The sequence below is a fragment of the Larimichthys crocea genome, chromosome XIII, assembly GCF_000972845.2.
Source record: "Larimichthys crocea isolate SSNF chromosome XIII, L_crocea_2.0, whole genome shotgun sequence".
Lineage (NCBI taxonomy): Eukaryota > Metazoa > Chordata > Actinopteri > Sciaenidae > Larimichthys > Larimichthys crocea.
This window is the reverse complement of record NC_040023.1, coordinates 43,742,688-43,763,434: the sequence shown is the minus strand read 5'-3', so window position 1 is coordinate 43,763,434 and position 20,747 is coordinate 43,742,688. Positions and strand designations below refer to the sequence as shown.

The 20,747-nt window shown below is 42.0% G+C and overlaps 1 protein-coding gene across 1 annotated transcript in view; it reads right to left on the bottom strand.

Moving 5' to 3' along the window:
- The window catches only part of ext1b (exostosin glycosyltransferase 1b), a 117,489-nt gene that overhangs the window by 18,964 nt on the left and 77,778 nt on the right, over positions 1-20,747 (bottom strand). The window contains exons 2-6 of the mRNA XM_019269624.2: positions 18,476-18,569; positions 12,763-12,870; positions 10,008-10,127; positions 4,148-4,280; positions 1,351-1,469 (exon numbers count right to left, since the gene is read on the bottom strand). Coding sequence (XP_019125169.1) covers positions 1,351-1,469; positions 4,148-4,280; positions 10,008-10,127; positions 12,763-12,870; positions 18,476-18,569 — 574 coding nt within the window. The remainder of the gene's footprint in view (positions 1-1,350; positions 1,470-4,147; positions 4,281-10,007; positions 10,128-12,762; positions 12,871-18,475; positions 18,570-20,747) is intronic.

Sequence of the window (20,747 nt, the reverse complement as noted above, 5' to 3'; positions counted from 1 at the left end):
TTGACTTTGAAGGAGTCAAGGTCCACACCACATCATCATATCGAGCTAGTGGATCTCTGGACGTGGTTTGGCAGGAATAAACTGTCAAAGATCAGTTCAGTTTTGTGCTGTGTTTTATTCAGGTATGGCTGCTCGTGATTTAAAGGCACTCTCCACCAACAAGAAAACTAATACTGCTTTCATGAATCTGAAAACAGATATATTATGGCTATGGAGGACATTTTTCAATGTATTTTTCTCGCAAAAAATAACCCCAGTGACATCATCATGACAACATCAGGGTTCAGAGTGATGTCATCAGGGTCAGAGTTAGTGGTAGTGTTAGGGTTAACCCTTATGTTAGCACAGATGCTCCAAATTTGAAGGATGTGTGCACTTAGGCAGGAAAAGCCTGAAGATGCATGATGGGAAGTGTAGGATCCAGTGCCTCTTCCACTTTTCAGACATTTGGCTTGTTTAAAATTGGGTAAAAGGTTCATATTCCTCAAAGTGAGTGTTGTGTTGGTATCAGAACCGGAACAAAAGTATCATATCGGCGCTGGTGTCAAAACATTTCAACTAAACACAGTCCTACACATACACAGAGTCGACAGTGTTAACAGCTCACATGGACCGTATGTACACAAATACACACCACAGACACACGATACACACAGGTATAAATACACAAGCATCCTGCATACGTAAACACACACTCACATTGTGTATTTCACTGCCCAAACAAAACTCATACACACAATCACAGAGCTGCACATTCATGCACGGAAACATATCCCTCCTACACGAAATACAAACTCACTTAGTCATACGCTCTGCTGGCCAAACAAACAAACAAACAAACAAACAAACAAACAAACAAACAAACAAACAAACAAACAAACAAACAAACAAACACACACACACACACACACACACACACACACACACACACACACACACAAAAGCCAGCCACTGGGGAGCAAATTCCATTTCATTTCCCGTGCTGGTAAGGAGCAAGCAGGGGAATCAATACATGCCGTCTCCAGCTGTGCTGAAGGGGGTTTTGCTGCCATGGAGACAGATGTAGCACCGTTACAAACTGCTGCTCTAATTCAATCCACTGAAGTTAACACACACACACACAGACACACACATGCGTGCACACACAGAGGGATGGAGGATGAGCGTTGTTGTTGCTCTGGTTGGAAAATGCGATCGCAAAGCAGTCACATAACGCGCAGCAATTTGTGGAGTCACAAGGTGAAGATCAGTGGAGGATTCTGGGGGATTCTGCAGTGAACACACCCACCCACACACATATACACACCCACACCCACACCCACACACAATCAATCATCAATAAATCCTTACCTGTGCACAGTACTGGGACTTGGCCACAGCTACCAGCAGCTTGAGGATGGGCTGTGACTGAGACACCAGAGGGGAGACGGCATGGATGACTGCTGTGAACTTAGGGTACGGTTTAATACCTGAAACACAACAGAAAGACACGCATTAAGTCATTAATGCAGTTTAATAAAACCAGAGAGCAGTACATGCTGGAACGTGGAGCGCCGACTGTCAACCATCGATGCGATGTCAGGCTGTTTGAAGAGAAGAAAGCCTGCAGGAGAACTGAAGCCTCTCAAACACTCTATTCTCAGTAAGGGATGTTATTTGAAACAAGGCTGTCAGCAGTTCAAAAATATAGACAATTTAATTGTCAGGGATGTACGGTTCGGAGCCGGTCTTAAAATATTCAACAACGTTAATGTGTTTTGAAAATGCCAAATCTCTTGATCACTGAATATTTCATTTTGGAAACTCTTCAGCTGTATCCGCAACTCGCTGAACAGACGACTAAGTGCTGATGTGACTTTAAATTCAGTCTGACTTGATGTTGGAATAGAGTAATCGAGGCTGAAAATGAGCAGGAAATAAGATATTGAGCAAGACGGATCATAGAGGACGTTGAACTTTTCCTAATTTAAATCTAATCTAACTCAAAGCAACAAAGCATGGCACAGAGGAGATAGCATTAGAGTCTCCTTTCCACCACCGAGAAACTTTTTATGACGAGGAGCACGCGCAGCCTTAAAACTTGGTAAACTACGCTCGTGATTTGTGATGGAAAAGTTACGAGTGTGCAGAGTTTTTAAACACCTGGGATGTAAATCTGTAACAAGCTCATAAACAGACTTTCATGAAACATTGAACAAAACCTGGAGCAGAATTAGCGACATGCGGCAGATTTTAAATTTTGGATGTGCATGCTGTTTTATGCCTTTAGCAGAACGCTGCGTCAGCACATTACACGTCTCAGCGGCTCATAGGAACACAAAGGGCTGGTTCAGGAGTGATTCAGCTTTTTAAAGCCCACAATGACACTGGTTACCTGATATACACAAGTTTATGGACATGCCTGTTATGACATGCTTTATTCTGGGTTTGTTTTAATGGTTTAGCTCCATTTGAATTGATCTGGCCTGACCTTTGACCTGTCATCACAGGCTTCTAGTATTGAGCACCAGAGAGTGATTTCCTTTTACAAAAAAAACATTTTACACATTTTACAAAAAAAAACAGCAAAGAGTAAAGATCAAATAAAAACACAAAAGTGGCATTTTGGCGCAGAACTTTTTTCCTGTTCCAAAAATCATTAAACCCAGATTTATCTCGACGGCAACCTGACCCTCAGGCTGGGCACCATTGTTTGGGGCGAAAGTGTGCTTCCAACTTTATGCCAACAGATTTATGAGGGCCCTTTGCTGTTTCACGATGACAGTTACCCTGTGCACAAAAATAAATAAAAAAATGTCTCCAAGTTTTGGAACAAACTGACCTGGCCTGTACGCAGCCCTGACCTGAACCTCATCCAAAGCAGGATGATACGCAGACCTTATCCCTCAGTCAGTGACGGACCTAACTCGTGCTCATGTGGCTGAATGGGAGCAAATCACTGCAGTGCGGCTCCAAAAATAACTTCACACAGAAGAGTGAAGGCTGTTTGTAGCAGCAAATTAAACACTACATATGAGTGTATGGTGTCCGCATACTTTTGGCCACAGAATGTGTATTAGTATAAATGTCCTGGCACATAAACTGCAGTGATAAATGTTGGATTGGCTTTGTTCAAGTTTAATATAGTTTTGTTTGAATTTATAACTTTATGATTGTCATTATATCAACTGTTCATCATGTACTGTCGGGTTGTTTTTCATAATAAACCTAATAAAATATCTTAACTCAGACGTGTTTTCATCACAGAATATTTGATTTAAAAATGAAAGGTCAATATATTCTCAATATTATAGTATAGACACTGTTCACTGCTCTAAACTAAATGTTTATTAAAGCAAGAAAAAACTGGCTCAGTTCCTGCTGTGTATGTGTGTGTGTGTGTGTGTGTGTTAGTGGCTCTCAGAGAACAAGAACAATTGTCACTTGGCAAATCTCCTTTGATTTCACTCTCTCACCATCAGTGACAAACCACCTCGTCTCCTGAAAACTCGTCTGTGTTTTAATTGCTTCCTCTTTGACAAACAAACAAACTTGCCGGTGTTGTAATCCACGCCTGTCACCGCGCCCGTCCATTTTAATATCAGCTCTCCACCCACAGGTGCTGCATCAACTGAATTTGTGTGTTTCTGCTATTGCTGCCTGTATCTGTGTGTGTGTGTGTATGTGTGTCTGTGGCAGGGCTGGATGATGATGATGGAGTGAAGAAGTAAGGGATGGGGAGGTTCTCGGGTCACAGATATGTGGCAGGGGAGAAAATTCGGTGCAGCTGAACCGTGGCGGCAGCAGCAGTAGCAATGCTGACTCAAAAAGCAGTGATGGACGGGCTGGTGTGTCAGCAGGACTAATACAAACATCCGTCAAAGGCCCATTCCTCCACTCCATTCGCTGCTTGACCACTGGAGGAGGGCAGTAGATCAGGGCTCGAGGCCGTATTTCTGCAGATCCACAGCCTGGCTGGACTGAAATCTATGAAAAGTTTTTTATTGTACATAATATTTGGTGCTGGAGTGATGACTGCAACTTTTCTGACTAACCTTTACGGATGACTTCATTGCTTTATAGGTGTGTACAGTACGAGCATGATCGCTCTTATGTAACAGCGTTTTTGTACAGTATGTGTGTGTGTGTATGTGTGTGTGTTACTGACCCAGTGTGGCGTAGTAGAAGGGGAAGTCTCCCAGGTATCCGGAGTACTGCGGCAGGGCGAAGAGCCCCCCGGGGTGACTGTTCCACATCAGGCTGCTCCTGGAGCCGTGCTCCAGCACACGGTCCTGGATGATCTGCACGTGGAAACAGAGACACACTTTTAGAGCACAAATAAACCATTCAGAGTGTTTCTCTTCACGTGAGCCATCAAGAGCCTCTCACATTTATGTGCTGCATAGTTGTTTTGACAATGCGTTGACTGCAAATGATTGTTTGCTAAATTATTAATAGGACGATGACACGAAATGGACAAATGTTGTTACATCGTCTCTGAACATAAAGCATCATCGCTCTTCTGTTGCTCTCCTGAAGTTCCTCCTTTTTTCTCTTTGTGAACCAACAATCTAAATATAGAATTCTGAGTTAAACTTATGATTCTGTGTCACATAAATAAACATAATTAACTAACTACAGAAGATACTCCACTGATTTAATATTGTAATTCAAGTTGAGGGATTTTCAAGTTCCTAATGTGGGTCAAGCTCCAAAACCACTAGATCCTACACTTCCTATAATGCAACCTAATCTTTTTGTTGATTATTTATTAGACCTTCCCACATCTCTATGAACACACGATGAGGAACCAAGACTTCAGCACCAGTCACATTTCTGCTTTTTTCTTGTAGAATTAGGAGTTGTGTTGATCAATCATGTTTGAGCGGGCTTTGGAAGATGGCAGTATCCATGGTGACATATTTTGAGTTTCCAAAGAGCTCTTCAGAAACCTGTGGGTGGCGTCACACATACAGTGCCCATTCTTTTCACTGTCAGTGGCTGCAACGGTTCAGCAAAGTAAAAGAGGCCGATCACATTATCTGTGTATCTTTTTTTATCTTAAGTTATCTGCAGATATCTTTTTTATAGACGTGTCCTTCTTGTCGTTCTTGATTATCAAGTTGCTAATCGGACTGCAGAGGAAGTCTGGGCCCAGATATTTGTTATCTGTTTTCTGGATATCCACTGGAAGCATAGAAACACTGTCTGTTGTCCAAGACTGGAGCCTTTCCTGACAGGCATAAACTTGTCTTGTGTGAACAATCGTTAGTCAAATCCACAGAGCTTCATTTAAAAGTTAGAAGGTTTATTCAAAGAAACTCTTCCAAGAGTAGCAGATGCTGCATCACAGAGGAATACATATAAGATGATGCACAAGACATCGAGAACATTTATTAATTAACAATCCAACAAGAAGAAGTTACAAGAAGTCGACAAACTCTGTGCTTTTTAACAGGGACTTTAAAGGAGCTTCCAAAGATTTGTTTTGCTTTGAAAGTCACAAAGCAATTAATGGACACACTGTGATGCCAGGATCAAACCTGTGTCATTTTAATTACACCAAGGTCCGTGTATTCCTTAGGCCACTCTGCTATTTTTGAGGCTTGCTTTTCAGTTGAGAGAAAGGCGAGGAACCACAAACACAAAAACACAGTTTGAATGACATTCTACTCCGAGCACTCGTAAAAATGTGAAATATTTGTGTTGATAAAGGAACAAACATTTGCCTTTCAGATTACGCTGGATGAAATACTAGGGATTTGATCAATGAGCCTTGTAATCACACCTATAAAACATTTCACACTGTGAAATGAGTTTTCACACAAAAGCCAAGAAGCTGATAGTCATAAATGTGAATGAATACCAACACAGCTAATGTTCCAACTTCCAATAACCTCATTTCAATTCAGAATGATATTCAGAGCATTATTCAAAACCCAGTCAGTGAATTAGAGCGGCTGAAAAACTGATAGAAAAGTGAGTCTGGAGGCGTTAGATGAAAGTCAGAAGCCGGCTGAGCTTTCCAAATGTTTGCTTTGTATCACCTCAATAGCAGCTATTGATTGTGTCAAGAGTGAATCGCCGTGGCACAAAGCTGAGCTGAAATAAATCCATGTTATTGTGTAATATTTCCTCCGCAGACAAACCAAATGGAGGTTGTTTTTTTCCCCTTGTAAACACAACGCAAGGCAAAGGCATTTGTACTGGACAGTCACACAGAAGGAGGCCATCAGGAACAGACAAAGTCATCAGCTGTATCTAAACACCAGTCAGTCTGGACTGCCCCGATCCTTTCTGTGCCCAAATAGAGCAGTCTGTCAAACAGCCAGACGTGAGAATGGACGCTATTTTCCTCGGCTGCAGCTCGCCTTCGGGGGGGCCGCCACTGAACAGGCGGGCAGAGAGGAAAGAGATATTGCTGTTGTGCCCTTGAGCCATGCCAAATTGCTTCAGTAAAACAGACACAGGTTTGCGGCCGTGTTTTATGGCGCGCTATTGAATCGGGAGAGCTGCCGGCTGGGTAACTCAACAGCACGGATATATAGAAAGAGGTGAAAAGAGTCAGGAGGGCCGAGCAGCTGATGGCTGCTCCAATTGTAAAAAAACAAGTTAATGATACACCTGGAGGGGGTTTACTGTAATAATATTGACAAAGCAACATAAAAATTCATCACGAGGAGGTGGGGACGTGACGAAAGAGAAAAAAACAGCACCATGTGGTTTTTTTTTTTTTTTTTTTTTTGGTCCCTGAGGGCAGTCGATAACCATTTGCCCGAGCTGAACAGATTAACTCAGAATCCGTTAACTTCTCTATAAAAACACCGCCTGCCACCTTAAAAACTCCGAGCCCTTACACCTTATGAGGGGCAATTTTGCTCGCTTGGCTGCAGCTCCTCCCCCGTCGGCAGCCCTCAGTCGGGACATGATGGACGACTCAATCTCGCCCTAGAACAGCCACAATCAACCAATTAGAGCATGATAGATAAATCCTGCCTCTCCGGGAGCACACTGTGAGCTCGCCTTTAATAGGTGAGTTTAATAGGTGTACCGGCAGCGCGGACCGGGCGAATATTGACCTTGTGATTGGTCGAGGCATGTTCACTCTCTGACAGGAAACACTGCATGATATTTGAACCTGTGTTTCCTGCTTACCCGCCGACTCCTCACACACACACACACACACACACACACACACACACACACACACACACACACACACACACACACACACACACACACACACACACACACAGTTTGGAGTGGATGTGGGAAGTCAATAAAAAGTGTGTTTGTGAATGTGTGCGGGGGAGATTCAATCTGTCAGTTGTGTGTGTGTGTGTGTGTGTTTTTAAGTTTGTGTGTGTGTGTGTGTATGTATCACCACAGATCTGCAGTGAGGAGGAAGAGGAGGAGGAGGAGGAGGAGGAGGGTACAGCCTCAACAGGATGAATAAACCATGTCACTCGTTATCTTGTGCGCTGCCACGGCAACACCATTTACATGTGTCACCCATTCTCTGCTTCACCCTTTCTCCCACCACTCTCCTCTTTTACAGGACAGTCAGTTAGGATTAAGTGTTTACACACACACACACACAGACACACTGACAGTCTACACTCACACACACCGAGTCACACAAAGGCTTTCGCAGTGTCACCTTGCTCTTTAGTGTGGAGTGACAACATGTCAGCGAGGTTATGCCCGGGTGGTGCCATGTGTATCTGTGCTGACACACTTTGACATATGGAGATGTGTTTCTGACTCTGGTGTGTGTGTGTGTGTGTGTGTGTGTGTTTGTGTGTGTGTGTGTGTGTGATAGTGATACAGGGCTACATAACAAACAAACCAGAGATGTAGAGCTCGCTGAAATCACACAGACTGTAAAAAAAAGTCTAAAACAGATACAATAAGTGAAATCGGAGCATTGGGACGGATCCTGCTCCGAGGCTTTAGACACATGTGGTAACAGAGAAAAATGAAATGCGTGATTGGTTACTTGGGTGCAAGTAGCAGGAAAAGGAAGACATTTGTAACCGCAGCATGACGCCAGCGGTAAGCCCAGGTGTTAGCCCTGCATCTCGAAACAACTTGTTTAAACTGAATAATGAGGGCTGGGGATTGGGCGGATAAATCGTTTTTTCTAAACTGGATTGTTAAAGTGATGTGCACGACAATACAAGGTCAGAGGAAGGATGGAGGCTCCTGAGGGACACTACAGGCAAAAGCTGTTTTTCATGTGTGGGCCATGTTTTTTGTCAGAGTGGTGGGAAAAAAAAAACATCCAAAATACTCACGCAGGAGTTTGTTTACTGCACTTTGTCAATGTATTCATATCCAGCTGTTTATTCTGTATATGTCAACCGACTGCATTACTTCTACACACCCACACTGTATAATTACACTTCTACCTGCAACTGTCGACTGTAACTATCTATTTCTTATTGTATCCATTCCACTCTGTTCACATTCAATAATTCTGAAGATATTTATACACACCCACTGTTATTTACACATCTCTGTAAATATGTACGCCTTACTCTCTTTCACTTCAGTCACACATATATACAGTATCTATATTCTGAGGATATCACAGACGATTGTTTATATAATATTCATAGGCTGATTTATAGAACATTTGAGTACTAAAAACATGGCGAGGATTAACTTTTACAGCTGTTATGACCATTCCTGATTTATGGAGTGATAAAAATAAAATAAAATTCCCTCTGTAACAATATTTGGCTCTAATATGTCCTGGCTTTATCCATGTTCTGGAAATGTATTACAATTTGCACCTTTTTAATGAGTTCATTTACATATCCCTCATTTACATATTTAAACCTGTAATATATTGTAAGTAATTGTCTTAATTAAGTGATCACCTGGAGAGGTTTCATGGTAATATCTATGAGTTCATTTGTTCACCTGTAGTCTCTCTCTTCAGTGATGCTCCACTCTTTTGAGTATGAAACACTTTTTGTGGTTTGTGTGTTCGTCCTTCACCAAGAGCAGCGGCTGTGCTCGGCACAGATCCAGCAGCGATCAGTTGTCGCGGTGGGGAGAAAGTATTAATCCATCTTCTAAAAACTTCTTCAAACACAAATACTTCAGAGTCAGACTCACTTCCAGTCTCCACCAATGAACCTGCCCCCAGCTCAGCGTTGGTGGTCAATGCAAAGGTCTCTGTGGAGGTGAGAGAAAGCACTTCTGTGCTCCGTCACATCTCGCTTGTTTCGGTGATCGGCACGGCTTTTTGCCGACGTTTGAAACAGCTATAAACACTTTTGCCTTGAGACATGGTTAGAGCTCCTTTCAACCATATCCTGGCCTTTAGCCAGATTTTGATCTGAAGCGACTGTAACCATTATTAATGATATATAGGGATATATTAAAAATATGCTACAGGGGCTGTTTGAGAGGTTTCTATGGATGTCAAAGACCCGAGACATTTCTTTAAAATTTCCTGAAAACTATACATCACTATTAGAATGTGTGTTTCATCCCCTGAATGAGCTCGTAAAAAATGTAGCTAGGTTCACAGTCAGTCCTGGTTACTGTCTCCTCAACTACATCATTAAATCTACTAATGCCAGTGCCACTGCTATGAATACTGCCACTATTAATGCTGAGTTTCAGATCTGTTGACAATCATTTTACAGAAAGTGTGCTAATCTTGTACAATGTGAAGATTCCAGCGTTAAATAAAAACATGAAGAGAGTCACAGCTTACATGCATCACCTGTTTGCTCCACTTTCAGTAAAATAGAAAGCAGCTTGTGAGAAAATTCTCTGATGTGCTGAAATGTTCTTTTTGCTCTCTGTCCAGCTTTCCATTTAGCTTGTACCCTTGTACAAGAGAAAAAAGAGGCCTAGGAATAAAGTGAAGTTTGCAGAGAGTCTGCTGTGACACCGCAGCCCTCTGAGAGAAAGGCTGGTGATGGAGGAGGACGAGGAGAGAGGAAGGTAGCGAGGCCAAAGCTGCTAGAAGTTGTGTGTGTGTGTGTGTGTGTGTCTTGAATCCTCACCTCCAGCGTGGTCAGCACTATCTTTTCCACCGAGGAGAAGTAGGCCTCCCAGAGGAACTGAGTCTGCTGTCTAAGGGACAGGATCTTATCCTGGTGGATGGAGCGCACGGTGGTTGGGATCTGTGGACGACAAACAGTCAGCACTCGGCACTGATCTGGGACAGGAAGATTAAAATTGGTCCCAGAGATACACTCAGGAAATTCCCATCGTCAGATAAAGCCAAGGCAGATATTGCAGCTTTTTGGAGTAGTCCTCGAGGACAAGTCCAAGTTGAGTCACAAGCTTTAATAAACAAACTACAAAGTCATAAATCTTTGAATGCTGACCAGTAAAAGTACTGAGAACATCTGATGGCCTCACTCAGCAGATGGAGTCTCTCAGTTGTCATCTCATTCCCATGATCACTAATTATCATGTGACCAAGATTCTGCATTAAAGTCATGTGATCACAACTAAACTAAATCTACATGACAACTGAGCAACTCCATCCACTGAGGCCAGAAGATTTTGTCAAGCTGTAGCTCTGAAGTCATTCAAGTCTCTTCTTATTATGACTTAAAGAAAGATTTGACACTTTGGTATGGATCCTCTCATCTAATTCATGACAAGAAAGTTAATTACCATATTTCCCAGAGGTTAAATTAGCTCAGCACAAAGACTGGAAACTGAAGATGAATTGAAAAGCCTCGTTCTATGGCTCATTTTGTGACGTGTTCATGTATCAGCTGGAAAAAAAACTGGTCTGGACCAAGAAATAAAAAGCTCCCATATAACTGTATGTTTTCAGATGTACACTGTAGTTTTTGTGCGTATTAAACAAATATGATATAACATGTGGTCTTCATTAGTGAACTTGGAGTAGCTTGTAGCAACATTTTGCTACCTTTGGACAGAGCCAGGCTGGCTGTTTCCAGTCTTTGTGCTACGCTAAGCTAACCATCAGCTACATGCAGACTATATTTAAAAGGCAGATTGGAGAGTGCTATCGATCTTCTCATGTAACTCTGCCAGAAGCATATTTAGAAAAAGATTTCTTGTCCTTGAAAGACCACAGTGGAGTTCTGGTTGCAGTCTAGTTTGCCAAGTTTGCCAAATTTCTTAGCATAGAGGGCAAAGGAGCCTATTTTTAGAAGGTAGAATCCCAGAGGAAGAATGTAGCAGTTACATAAGACAAAAACTTGATCATATTCAAGAGACAGAAGCATGCAACACAAGGACATTTTAAAAATATATTGGTAGATTGAGTTATGAAAGAATGCTTTTGTACTTTTAATTAACGATCTATGTAGTTTACTTCTTATGTAAGTTTATTTGTCACAATAAATGGTATATAATGGCAAATAAAGACTTTTTTGTACGCCCACATCGTGCTATCCTCAAACATTTTTATTGTAGAAATAAATACACAGTCTGTGCAGGAATTTTCCAAATTTTCCTGGTTTAAAGTGAAAATACTCCTCGGGCAGAGTACAGGTATCTCCACATTTAGTGGCAAACATACATTAATATATACACCAGTGGTGCCCAACCAGTAGCCCGCGGTCGACCGGTCGCCCGCGGCCTGATCACAAGTCGTCCGCGGGAGGTTTGGGGGGGAAAGCAATTTTCGCAACCGCACCAGCTGGCTGTATGTGTGTGTGTGTGTGTGTGTGTGTGTTTGTGTGTGCGTGTGCGCATGTGTAGTCTACCTGTGACACGTGCGTTAAGGCCAACTCAACGCGGAACGGAAGCGGAACGGTACCGCTGCGGTCACCGTAGCAAATAGAATCCAGTCTAGTCAATGAGACTCACACCGGGCGCGGATCAGAAGCGTCCCAGACGCGGCTCTCCGCGCCACGGCGCGAGCTTTCCGCAAGGTTTCTATTTCTTCCGCGAGCCGCGGCTGAACCGCGTAAATTTGAACAGAGCACTGCGCACCAGACAGGAAATCCGTCCGAAATGTTCTTATTATGATTGCATGGCAGTGTTTGTCCAAATCTGTTGTACTTATGTTTTAATGATGTAGGCCTACTTATAAGTCTGTTGTAGCCTACTTTATGCTTATGTGGACATAAAGTAAAGTGGTAAACAAAGTAGTATTGTGTTGTTGTGAAGTTACTGCAGGCTGGCGACGATGTTTGTGGTTTGAAATGTTGGTATTGGACTGGTAGACCCCGGAGGGGTTGGCTACTGAAAAGTAGACCTCGGGTCAAAAAAGGTTGGGCACCCCTGATATACACCATGCGTACTGCATATTGTATGTGTGTATAATGGCATCTATTGGCATTGCCATAAATACATGAATCCACAGATAGATCCTGGATGGTTCAGGCACTCTGGTTCTGCACAGAGCGAGATGAAGCTCCTACGTTATAAAACTCAATGTCAAACAATATTATTATACACTTCATTCAAATTAAGATTTAATGGGCATATAATTACTTCTCCCCCCATGAAGTTCAAGTAATTCCAGCCAAATCCATTTGCTTGTTCTATTTATTTGCGCTCTCATATAACAATGTGAGGCTCTGAGTGACATTTCCAAGCAGTCAATGACTTAGTATGCTGCTTGAGTTTTATTTAGCTGACAACCACTTCACAAGAAAACAAAACAAAACGGATGATATCAGTGAAGACTCAGAATATCAACAGTCAGAAACAAAAGACTTTGTTTCAGGTGAGGGTCTGCTGCTGTGTGGTCTGATGATGCACCGAGCATTTGGTTTTTAGGTATGTGTGTGTGTGTGTGTGTGTGAATGGTCTTCAGGCCGTTACCTGCAGCAGGAGCCTCTCGTCGCCGATGACTGCGGCTGTGTTCCAGTCGATGATCTCGGAGAAAGGCAGCTCCCAGCCGTTACTCAGCATCACTGGCACACACGCAGCCTGAGAGACAAACACACACACACAAACAGAGAGAAGCTTGGTCATGATCCTTTACAAACACAATCACAGCTACAGCTAAGTCATGACTGATCTGCTCCATATTGATCCTGCTTATTAAAGCTGCAATATGCAGCTCTCTTTATTAATGTTACGACAGCTACATTCGGCAAAAACTGGGTTGTGTTTGATTTTAAATCGCCTCGGTGTGATTTGGACATATCACACACAACATCACTGGTGAGGCTTGTAGCAGACAAGTAGGGAAGTCACAACAATGATAAATGCAGAACAATTACAGCTGGTCTTTATAGATGACAACTTTATCAGCTCCAGGCTGGATGCTGGAAACCTCATCAAAGAGCTGAACTGAGAGGGAAAATCAGCTGCTAAAAAATGTCATACTGTAGATGTAATTACAATTATTAGTCCTAATTATATTAGAAACACTTGTTAATTAACTTTTTTGATTGTATCCTGACAAAATTTCTAGAAGGCAGAAATGTCAACGTATTCATGAAAATGGCAAAACTACAGTCTGCACTTGAAGCTATATTAACTGAGATTTTTACCACTTGGCGGAAACATTGACATATTCTGACCTCATAAAGTTGGTATTGTAAATGTGTTGGAGAACATCTCGCATGCAGTGGACACCGAGCAACATTAGCATTCATTTGGAGTTTTGTTTCTGGCTAATAAGTCTAGTATTGACCCTCTTTTAGTTTTGCTTTTGGCCAACAGTTCCTGAGGGAGCAATCTGGCTCTTTAGCTGCTAGATGATGCATTATCTTACCAGTTATTAGCTAACTTTGTCTGCCTGCTGTTTGGTGCTGGACACAGTGGATTTGTACCTGAAAGCAGCTCTCTGCTTCTGGAAACTCTCAGGGATGAGATGGAACATTAAAGCTGCAGACACCGAAATAATTAGCCTAAAGACACTAAAACGCTCAGTAGAGCTGAGGAGAACTGCAGTGCTCTCCTTACATACAAATCTCTTCATGGTCAGGCACCATCATATTTAAAAGAGCTCATAGTACCTTACTATCCCTCTAGAACACTGCACTCAGGATGCTGGGTTCCTTGTGGTTCCTATAGTTTCCAAAAGTAAATTGGGAGCCAGAGCTTTCAGCTATCAGGCTCCTCTTCTGTGGAACAAACTACCATTCTGGGTTCAGGAGGCAGACACGGTCAACACCTTTAAGAGTAGACTTAAGACTTTCCTTTTTGATAGAGCTTATAGTTAGGGCTGGCTCAGGTCATCCCTTAGTTATGCTGCCATTGGACAAGACTCCCCCTCCCTCCCTCCCTCCCTACCTCCCTCTGTCTCTCTCTCTCTGTCTCTCTTTTAGGGTTATGCCTAGTCAGGCACGATATTGGTTGAAGATGCAGTCACATCTCCCTTTACTGAACTCTCTCTCTCTCTCTCTCTCTCTCTCTCTCTCTCTCTCTCTGTTTATAGTTAATTAATGTTTTGCTGCTGCTGTGCATCTGTCTCTACCTCTATTTATCTGTCTATCCCTCCACTCTCTCTCTCTATCTGCCCCTCTCTCTCTTTAACTCAACCTACAGAATAATGGTTGATGACCATCCACCAATGAGTTTGGGTCTGCCCGAGGTTTCTGCCTGTTAAAAGAAAGTTTTCCCTCGCCACCGTCGCCAAGTGCTTACTCATGGTGGAACTGTTGGTCTCTGTAAATAATATTATAAGAGTACAGTCTAGACCTGCTCTGTATGAAAAGTGTCATGAGATAACTTTTGTTATGATATGGTGTTATATAAATAAAATTTAAGTGAATTATTAATACTGTGAGTTCATTATTTTTTACCATTTGTTATTCAAGTGCTGATATTAATATACAGTGGTCCCTCGTTTATCGCGGGGGATACGTTCTAAAAATAGCCCGCAATAAACGAAATCCGCAAAGTAAGTTTTACAATTATTATACATGTTTTAAGGCCGTAAAACCCCTAACCACACACTTTTATACACCTTTTTACACGCATTTTGTACAGTACTCCCTTAATCAGGACGCAGAACATATGTGCGGTTCTCCCTTAGCCAATTTAGGACGCAGAACACAATGTGCGTTCATACTGTACAGTACGCTGTAAAAAAAAAAAAAAGCATGCAAAATTACACTGAAAAATATCCGCGAAACAGCGAGTCCGCGAAAAGTGAACCGCGTTATAGCGAGGGACAACTGTACTGTATATTAGTGCAGCTTTGATAATAAAACACATGGTCAAATGTAATATAAACGTACAAGTTGGAATATTTGTTTTATTTAAAGTTAAGATCAAACATGAGCGCTAAGCCGCTTAGCAATCAGATGAACAGAAATAAGCTTGAACATACAATCTAGATAAGCAGGCAGGCAGCGTATAGTCACAGATAGCGAGGAATTTGTGTAACGATGACTGATATGGATATGAAAAAGCATCTATTAGAGATCAGATCAAAAAGAGTCTGTTAAAGTTTGAACTGAGCTAAACTGAAATATACAAACAGGCAGAGAGCAGAAAACATTCATGCACTGTGCTGTAACTCTTGCAAACCACAAGAACTCAGACATGCACAAAAAGAATTTCTTGATGACTAATAGTTCTGTTTCTGATTCTGTTTGTGTTTATTTGATGTCAATCTTTGAATCATTTATGACCCTGAAAAACAAAATGAAATCAAAGAAAACAAACACATTCAGTCAGCCTGGATTGTCTAAATTTATCTCTGAGTGGATGACCACTCATCTTTGTACAGCTACACCTCTCCACACATCCATATTAAAATATTAACTTCAGGTTGCTGGGAAGTTAATAACTCAAATGAAGCGAGCAAGAGGGCATGATAAAAGGAGGAGAAAGAGGAATTTAAAAAAGATCAAAAGTCAGAAGAAAATGGATAAATAGGTTTTAAAAAATGATAAAAAGAAAGGAGGTATGAAGCTGAATGTGACCTTTGGCAAAGGAGTGGCAGAAGGATGGAGGGATGAGAGGAGAGGTAGAGGGAACAGCTGGTGTGTGTGTTTGTGTGTTCGTGGTGGGAGTTTGATGTAATGACGGCCCTGTCACTCCCAGGTCATAAAGGTGTCAGCTAAACCAGAGCTGGCCCTCAGGCTCTGCTGCTGTCTCCTCCACAAACACACACACACACACACACACACACACACACACACACACACCACCCATAAATCCACCAGCGCACAATCCCATGCATACAGATATATACAGTCACACAAACAACCCCAGGGCTTGCACACACACATACACACACACAGTTGACCTCTATTAGGTATTGCTTTCTCATGCTAAGACCGAAGCCTGTAAATATACTCTCCGTCCGTCTTCCTCTGGATGGTGCGAGTCGATGGATGGAGTGAGTCAGACGGATGGAGAAAGAAAAAGAGGAGAGGGCACATTTTCCTCCTGAGCGAAGTGCACTGTTCTGTGTGTGTGTGGCGGCTGATAGTGAGATAAGCGCACTTATGTGGGTGCACTCTGTGGACGGCGGTGTGCAGTAAGGAGAGGTAAAGGACAGTGCAGTAGTAATGCGGAAGAGTGCGGCGCAGTTATAGAAATGGATGAACGGAGGGGAAAAATGGAGATGTGTTGATTTCAAGAGGTGCGAGTAAAGTGGAGGCAAACGCACATCCAGCTTTAGGAAATGACTCTCTATGGGTGGAATTCATCTCATAGATTGTTTTTACGGGACATTATGTGTAGCAATTTTAACCCCTAATCTGGCTTAATCTGCACTTAACCATGACAAACTGTACGTTGTTTGAAAGCTCAAAACCTCCTGATTCTATCTCTGTAAACCACTTTAAGGTTCAACAACCATTTATTTATTATTTTGTACCTGGAGTTCATCTGGAGTTCAGACAAAACAGCAGTAGAGATTACAGCTAGATCTTTGTGGCTCTATTTTCAACCTGCTGGGCTGTTGACTTAGCCCGATCTTGTTCTTGAGATTATGCATGATTTCATTTGTTGAAAGTGTTAAAGTAGGAAAAAGCTTGCCAAGCTAGTGACAATTTCTCCCAGTTCATTGTTTCCTGGCTCATAACTGTATGTAAACCTCTTCCACTCATCTGCTGTGAAGCACCTGACAATGCTATCTTTGTAGGCCTAAACCATTTTAAGTCCTGTATCATAACACCTAATTTTTTAGCTGCTGTTCATACAAAGCAGCAGTAAATTTGAGGGGAAAAAATCAGATTTTTGTTGCTATTTGTAGCTCTGTAGCATTATCTCCCTGAGTGTCTTGTTAACTCACCCTGGCATTTTATTCTTAAGACAGTACATGACTTTAAGTTTGACATTATTAAAGCGGGAAAACTCAATGCTAGTATACAAGCTAGATTAGCTGCTAACAGGACATTATGCTCACACAGTTTATTTAAAAGATGCTTCACAGCAAAAATCATCTTTATTTTTCTAGAGTTGTGGCTAGCTGCTAAAACGTTAGGGTTATGCCTAGTCAGGCACGATATTGGTTGAAGATGTAGTCACATCTCCCTTTACTGAAAACTCTACCATATCTCCATCACAGTTTGTAGTTAGTTAATGATTTGCTGCTGCTGTGCATCTGTCTCTACCTCTATTTATCTGTCTATCCCTCCCCTCTCTGTCTCTATCTGCCCCTCTCTATCTTTAATTCAACCAGTCATGGTGGATGACTGTCCACCAATGAGTTTAGGTCTGCTCCAGGTTTCTGCCTGTTAAAAAGAAGTTTTTCCTCACCACCGTTGCCAAGTGCTTGCTCATGGTGGAACTGTTGGTCTCTGTAAATAACATTATAAAGAGTACGGTCTACATTTCTTTCTGTCTGATTTAAAAGATGTATTTGTATCATTGTTTTCTGCCTTAACTGTCGGTAAACCCGACAGTGTTTCTTTTAAGACAGTTTGCTATTGGCTAGCCACTAAAATAATAGTAATATTTAATAGTAAACTTGCCTCTGTAAAGCACTATGAATTGCCTTGTGTACGAATTGTGCTATACAAATAAACTTGCCTTGCCTTGCCTTGCCTAGAGCGGAGGATCATGACAAAAACAAGCACTTAATATGGGGTCAAATATCTACAGTAGCCTATATATCTTTTATGAAATCATTGGGAAATAAATCCACATATGGATTAGACAGTGAGAGTTGTTCATAAGTTACGATCAAAAGGAATGTTGAACTACAAACAAAATCAAGAGTTTTTTTAAACAAATTCCAGTTTACCAGCTGCTCTTTGATCGTCTGACTGTTTGCAATTTTCACAGTCAGGCAAGAATGTAATAGTTCATCAGCAAAAGTTACAATGTTTAGAGGCAGGAAGAAGCAGCTAATCTTCTCACTGAAGGTCTGGTTTGGTCATGTTCATTACACTATTAGTCTGAAAATTAAGCTGGTAATGATTTAGTGAGCCTTTAATGCTAGAGGTAGTACCATTAAAACAAAAGGTAAGTGGGAGGTTGAGTGTGGGAAGGGATTCTTTTTCTTCCCAAAAACATTGCTAGTAGGCATGAATTTACTGCATATGCAATGTTTGCTCATAATAGCGTGTGTTTGTGTGTGTGTGTGTGTGTGTGTGTGTGTGTGTGTGTGTTGCTTGTTTACCTGCAGCGCCTCGAGGAAGCGAAAGGAGCCCAGTCGTCTGCCGCGGGGCACCAAACAGAAGGTGGAGTTGTGAAGCATCTCCTTGTAGTCATACCTGCAGAGACACAACACAAACACACACACACACACGTGATGAGTTCATGGACATAAACAACGACAACCACACAATTTGCAAATGGCTTACACACACTGGCAATAACATTTTCAAGCCCAAGGCAAATCAAGAACACTCACTCATACACACACACACACACACACACACACACACACACACACACACACACACACACACACACACACACACACACACACACACACAAATCCTTTCAGCTGAATTTCAAAATGGCTGGTTGATTACAGGAACAACAACTTGGACTGTCAGACAATCAGACAGGTTGTCCACAAGACAATTTGATTATTTAAATCACTTTATTTGGAGGTCAAATCCAGCAGAAAAAACAAGCGGCAAACTCTGTGGCTGTGAAATGAAGCCAACGCTTAAGTGCTTAACACTGCAGTTCCTGTGCACTAAAGGCTGGCTCAAGAAGTGAGTCAGTCTCCATAAGTCCCCATGTTAAAATGTCCACCTTCACAGCAGAAATAAACATGTTTACAGCCTGGTAGAAAAAACTGTTTTCAACTCAGACATTCAGATATATTACGGCTCAAAGTTAAATATCCACTTTAGCTTCAGCCTCTCCATCCAAAAACTCACATGCTCACACCTCTCCTATCCCCCTTGTTCCTCCTTCCTCCTATCTCACAAACCACATGCTCCTTTGCACACCCCGTCTTCACTGCCCACTACCTTTCACAACCTCTCTATCTCTTAGAGCAGGAGGTCAATGCTCCCCACCTCCCTCTGTTCCCCTCCCGGCTCCTCTTTCTCCTCCTCCTCCACCTGCCCCCCTTCATCCCTCTATCTCTCCAGCGAGGTGTGTCTTATTGCTCTCCAAACAGGGTGATCAACCCTGCCAGGGGTAATGAGCTGAGAGTGACACCTGCTTCCACCACACAGCTGGCTCTGTGCGTGTGTGTGTGTGTGTGTGTGTGTGTGTGTGTGTGTGTGTGTGTGCGTGTGTGTGTTTGCGTGAGTGCGAGAGAGAGAGAGAGAAACAGAGAAAGACAGAAATAGAGAGACAGTGTGTATCAGTGCATCAGTCTGTGTGTTTGTTTGCATGCATGCTGCTTTTCTGTGTTTTCGCATTTTGTGTGTGTATTCTGGTTTATGTGTCTGGCCATCTTTCATATGGTGTTTACATTCTACTACAGCTCTCTATCCCTACATGAACACAGAGCTAAGAAATGCTAACATGCTAGCTGAGAGTGCATTCTCTTTTTTAATAATAAAAAGATGTTTGTTTTTTTTTGTTTTTTTTAAAGAGCAGATTTGTTTTAGCTGTTTTTCACACATTTCATGTCACCATGCTCCCAAAAGTTATGTTTCCTGATCCAGAAGACAGTGATCATAACAAACTGTAAACTACATCGTGCTGCAACGATGACAGCTCTGAAAATGTGTTAATATATTTAAAAATAAAAAAAAGAATCAGGAGAAAGTAGAAATGAGATGATCATTATGCACCAGAGAAATGAAAAACAAATATTTAGAGTTTACTGTGTGTGCTAATAATAATAATAACAATAATAACAATAACAATAACAATAATAATAATAATAATACAATTTTGGGGGGTTCAGGGGCAAAAATGGAAAATAATGAGCCCTTAGGTTTGTTCAGGTTGGGGGTTAAGCGACTGTTGAGGCAGAAAATCATTTCTCATTTAGCCATAATCTATACAAGGTGAAGGTTACAGGACACACACACACACACACACACACACACACACACACACACTCTGTAGATATGCATTCTGCTCTATTGATGATGCCGTGCATGTACTGCAGCTTGTACACAAGTGTGACAGCAATTGCTGATGCTGCCTTCTGTGTGCGCCTGTGAATATGGACCGAGCTGACAAAGCTGGAAGCCAAGCACAAAGTTCAAACACATACACACACAGCGACACCTACACAGACACACACACACACACACTTGATGGTGATTGCTGATGTTGCCAGCAAGATGCTGCCTTGTCTCTTCTTTAGCCAAGCTTTAATGAAGTGCCGGGACATAACAGCATGTGATAATATCCCACCCTCATTCACACCTAGATGCATAACGTTCTGTGCAGCACATAACACAGTTATCACACACACACACACACACACACACACACACACACACACACCGACAGACTCGCAGACACAC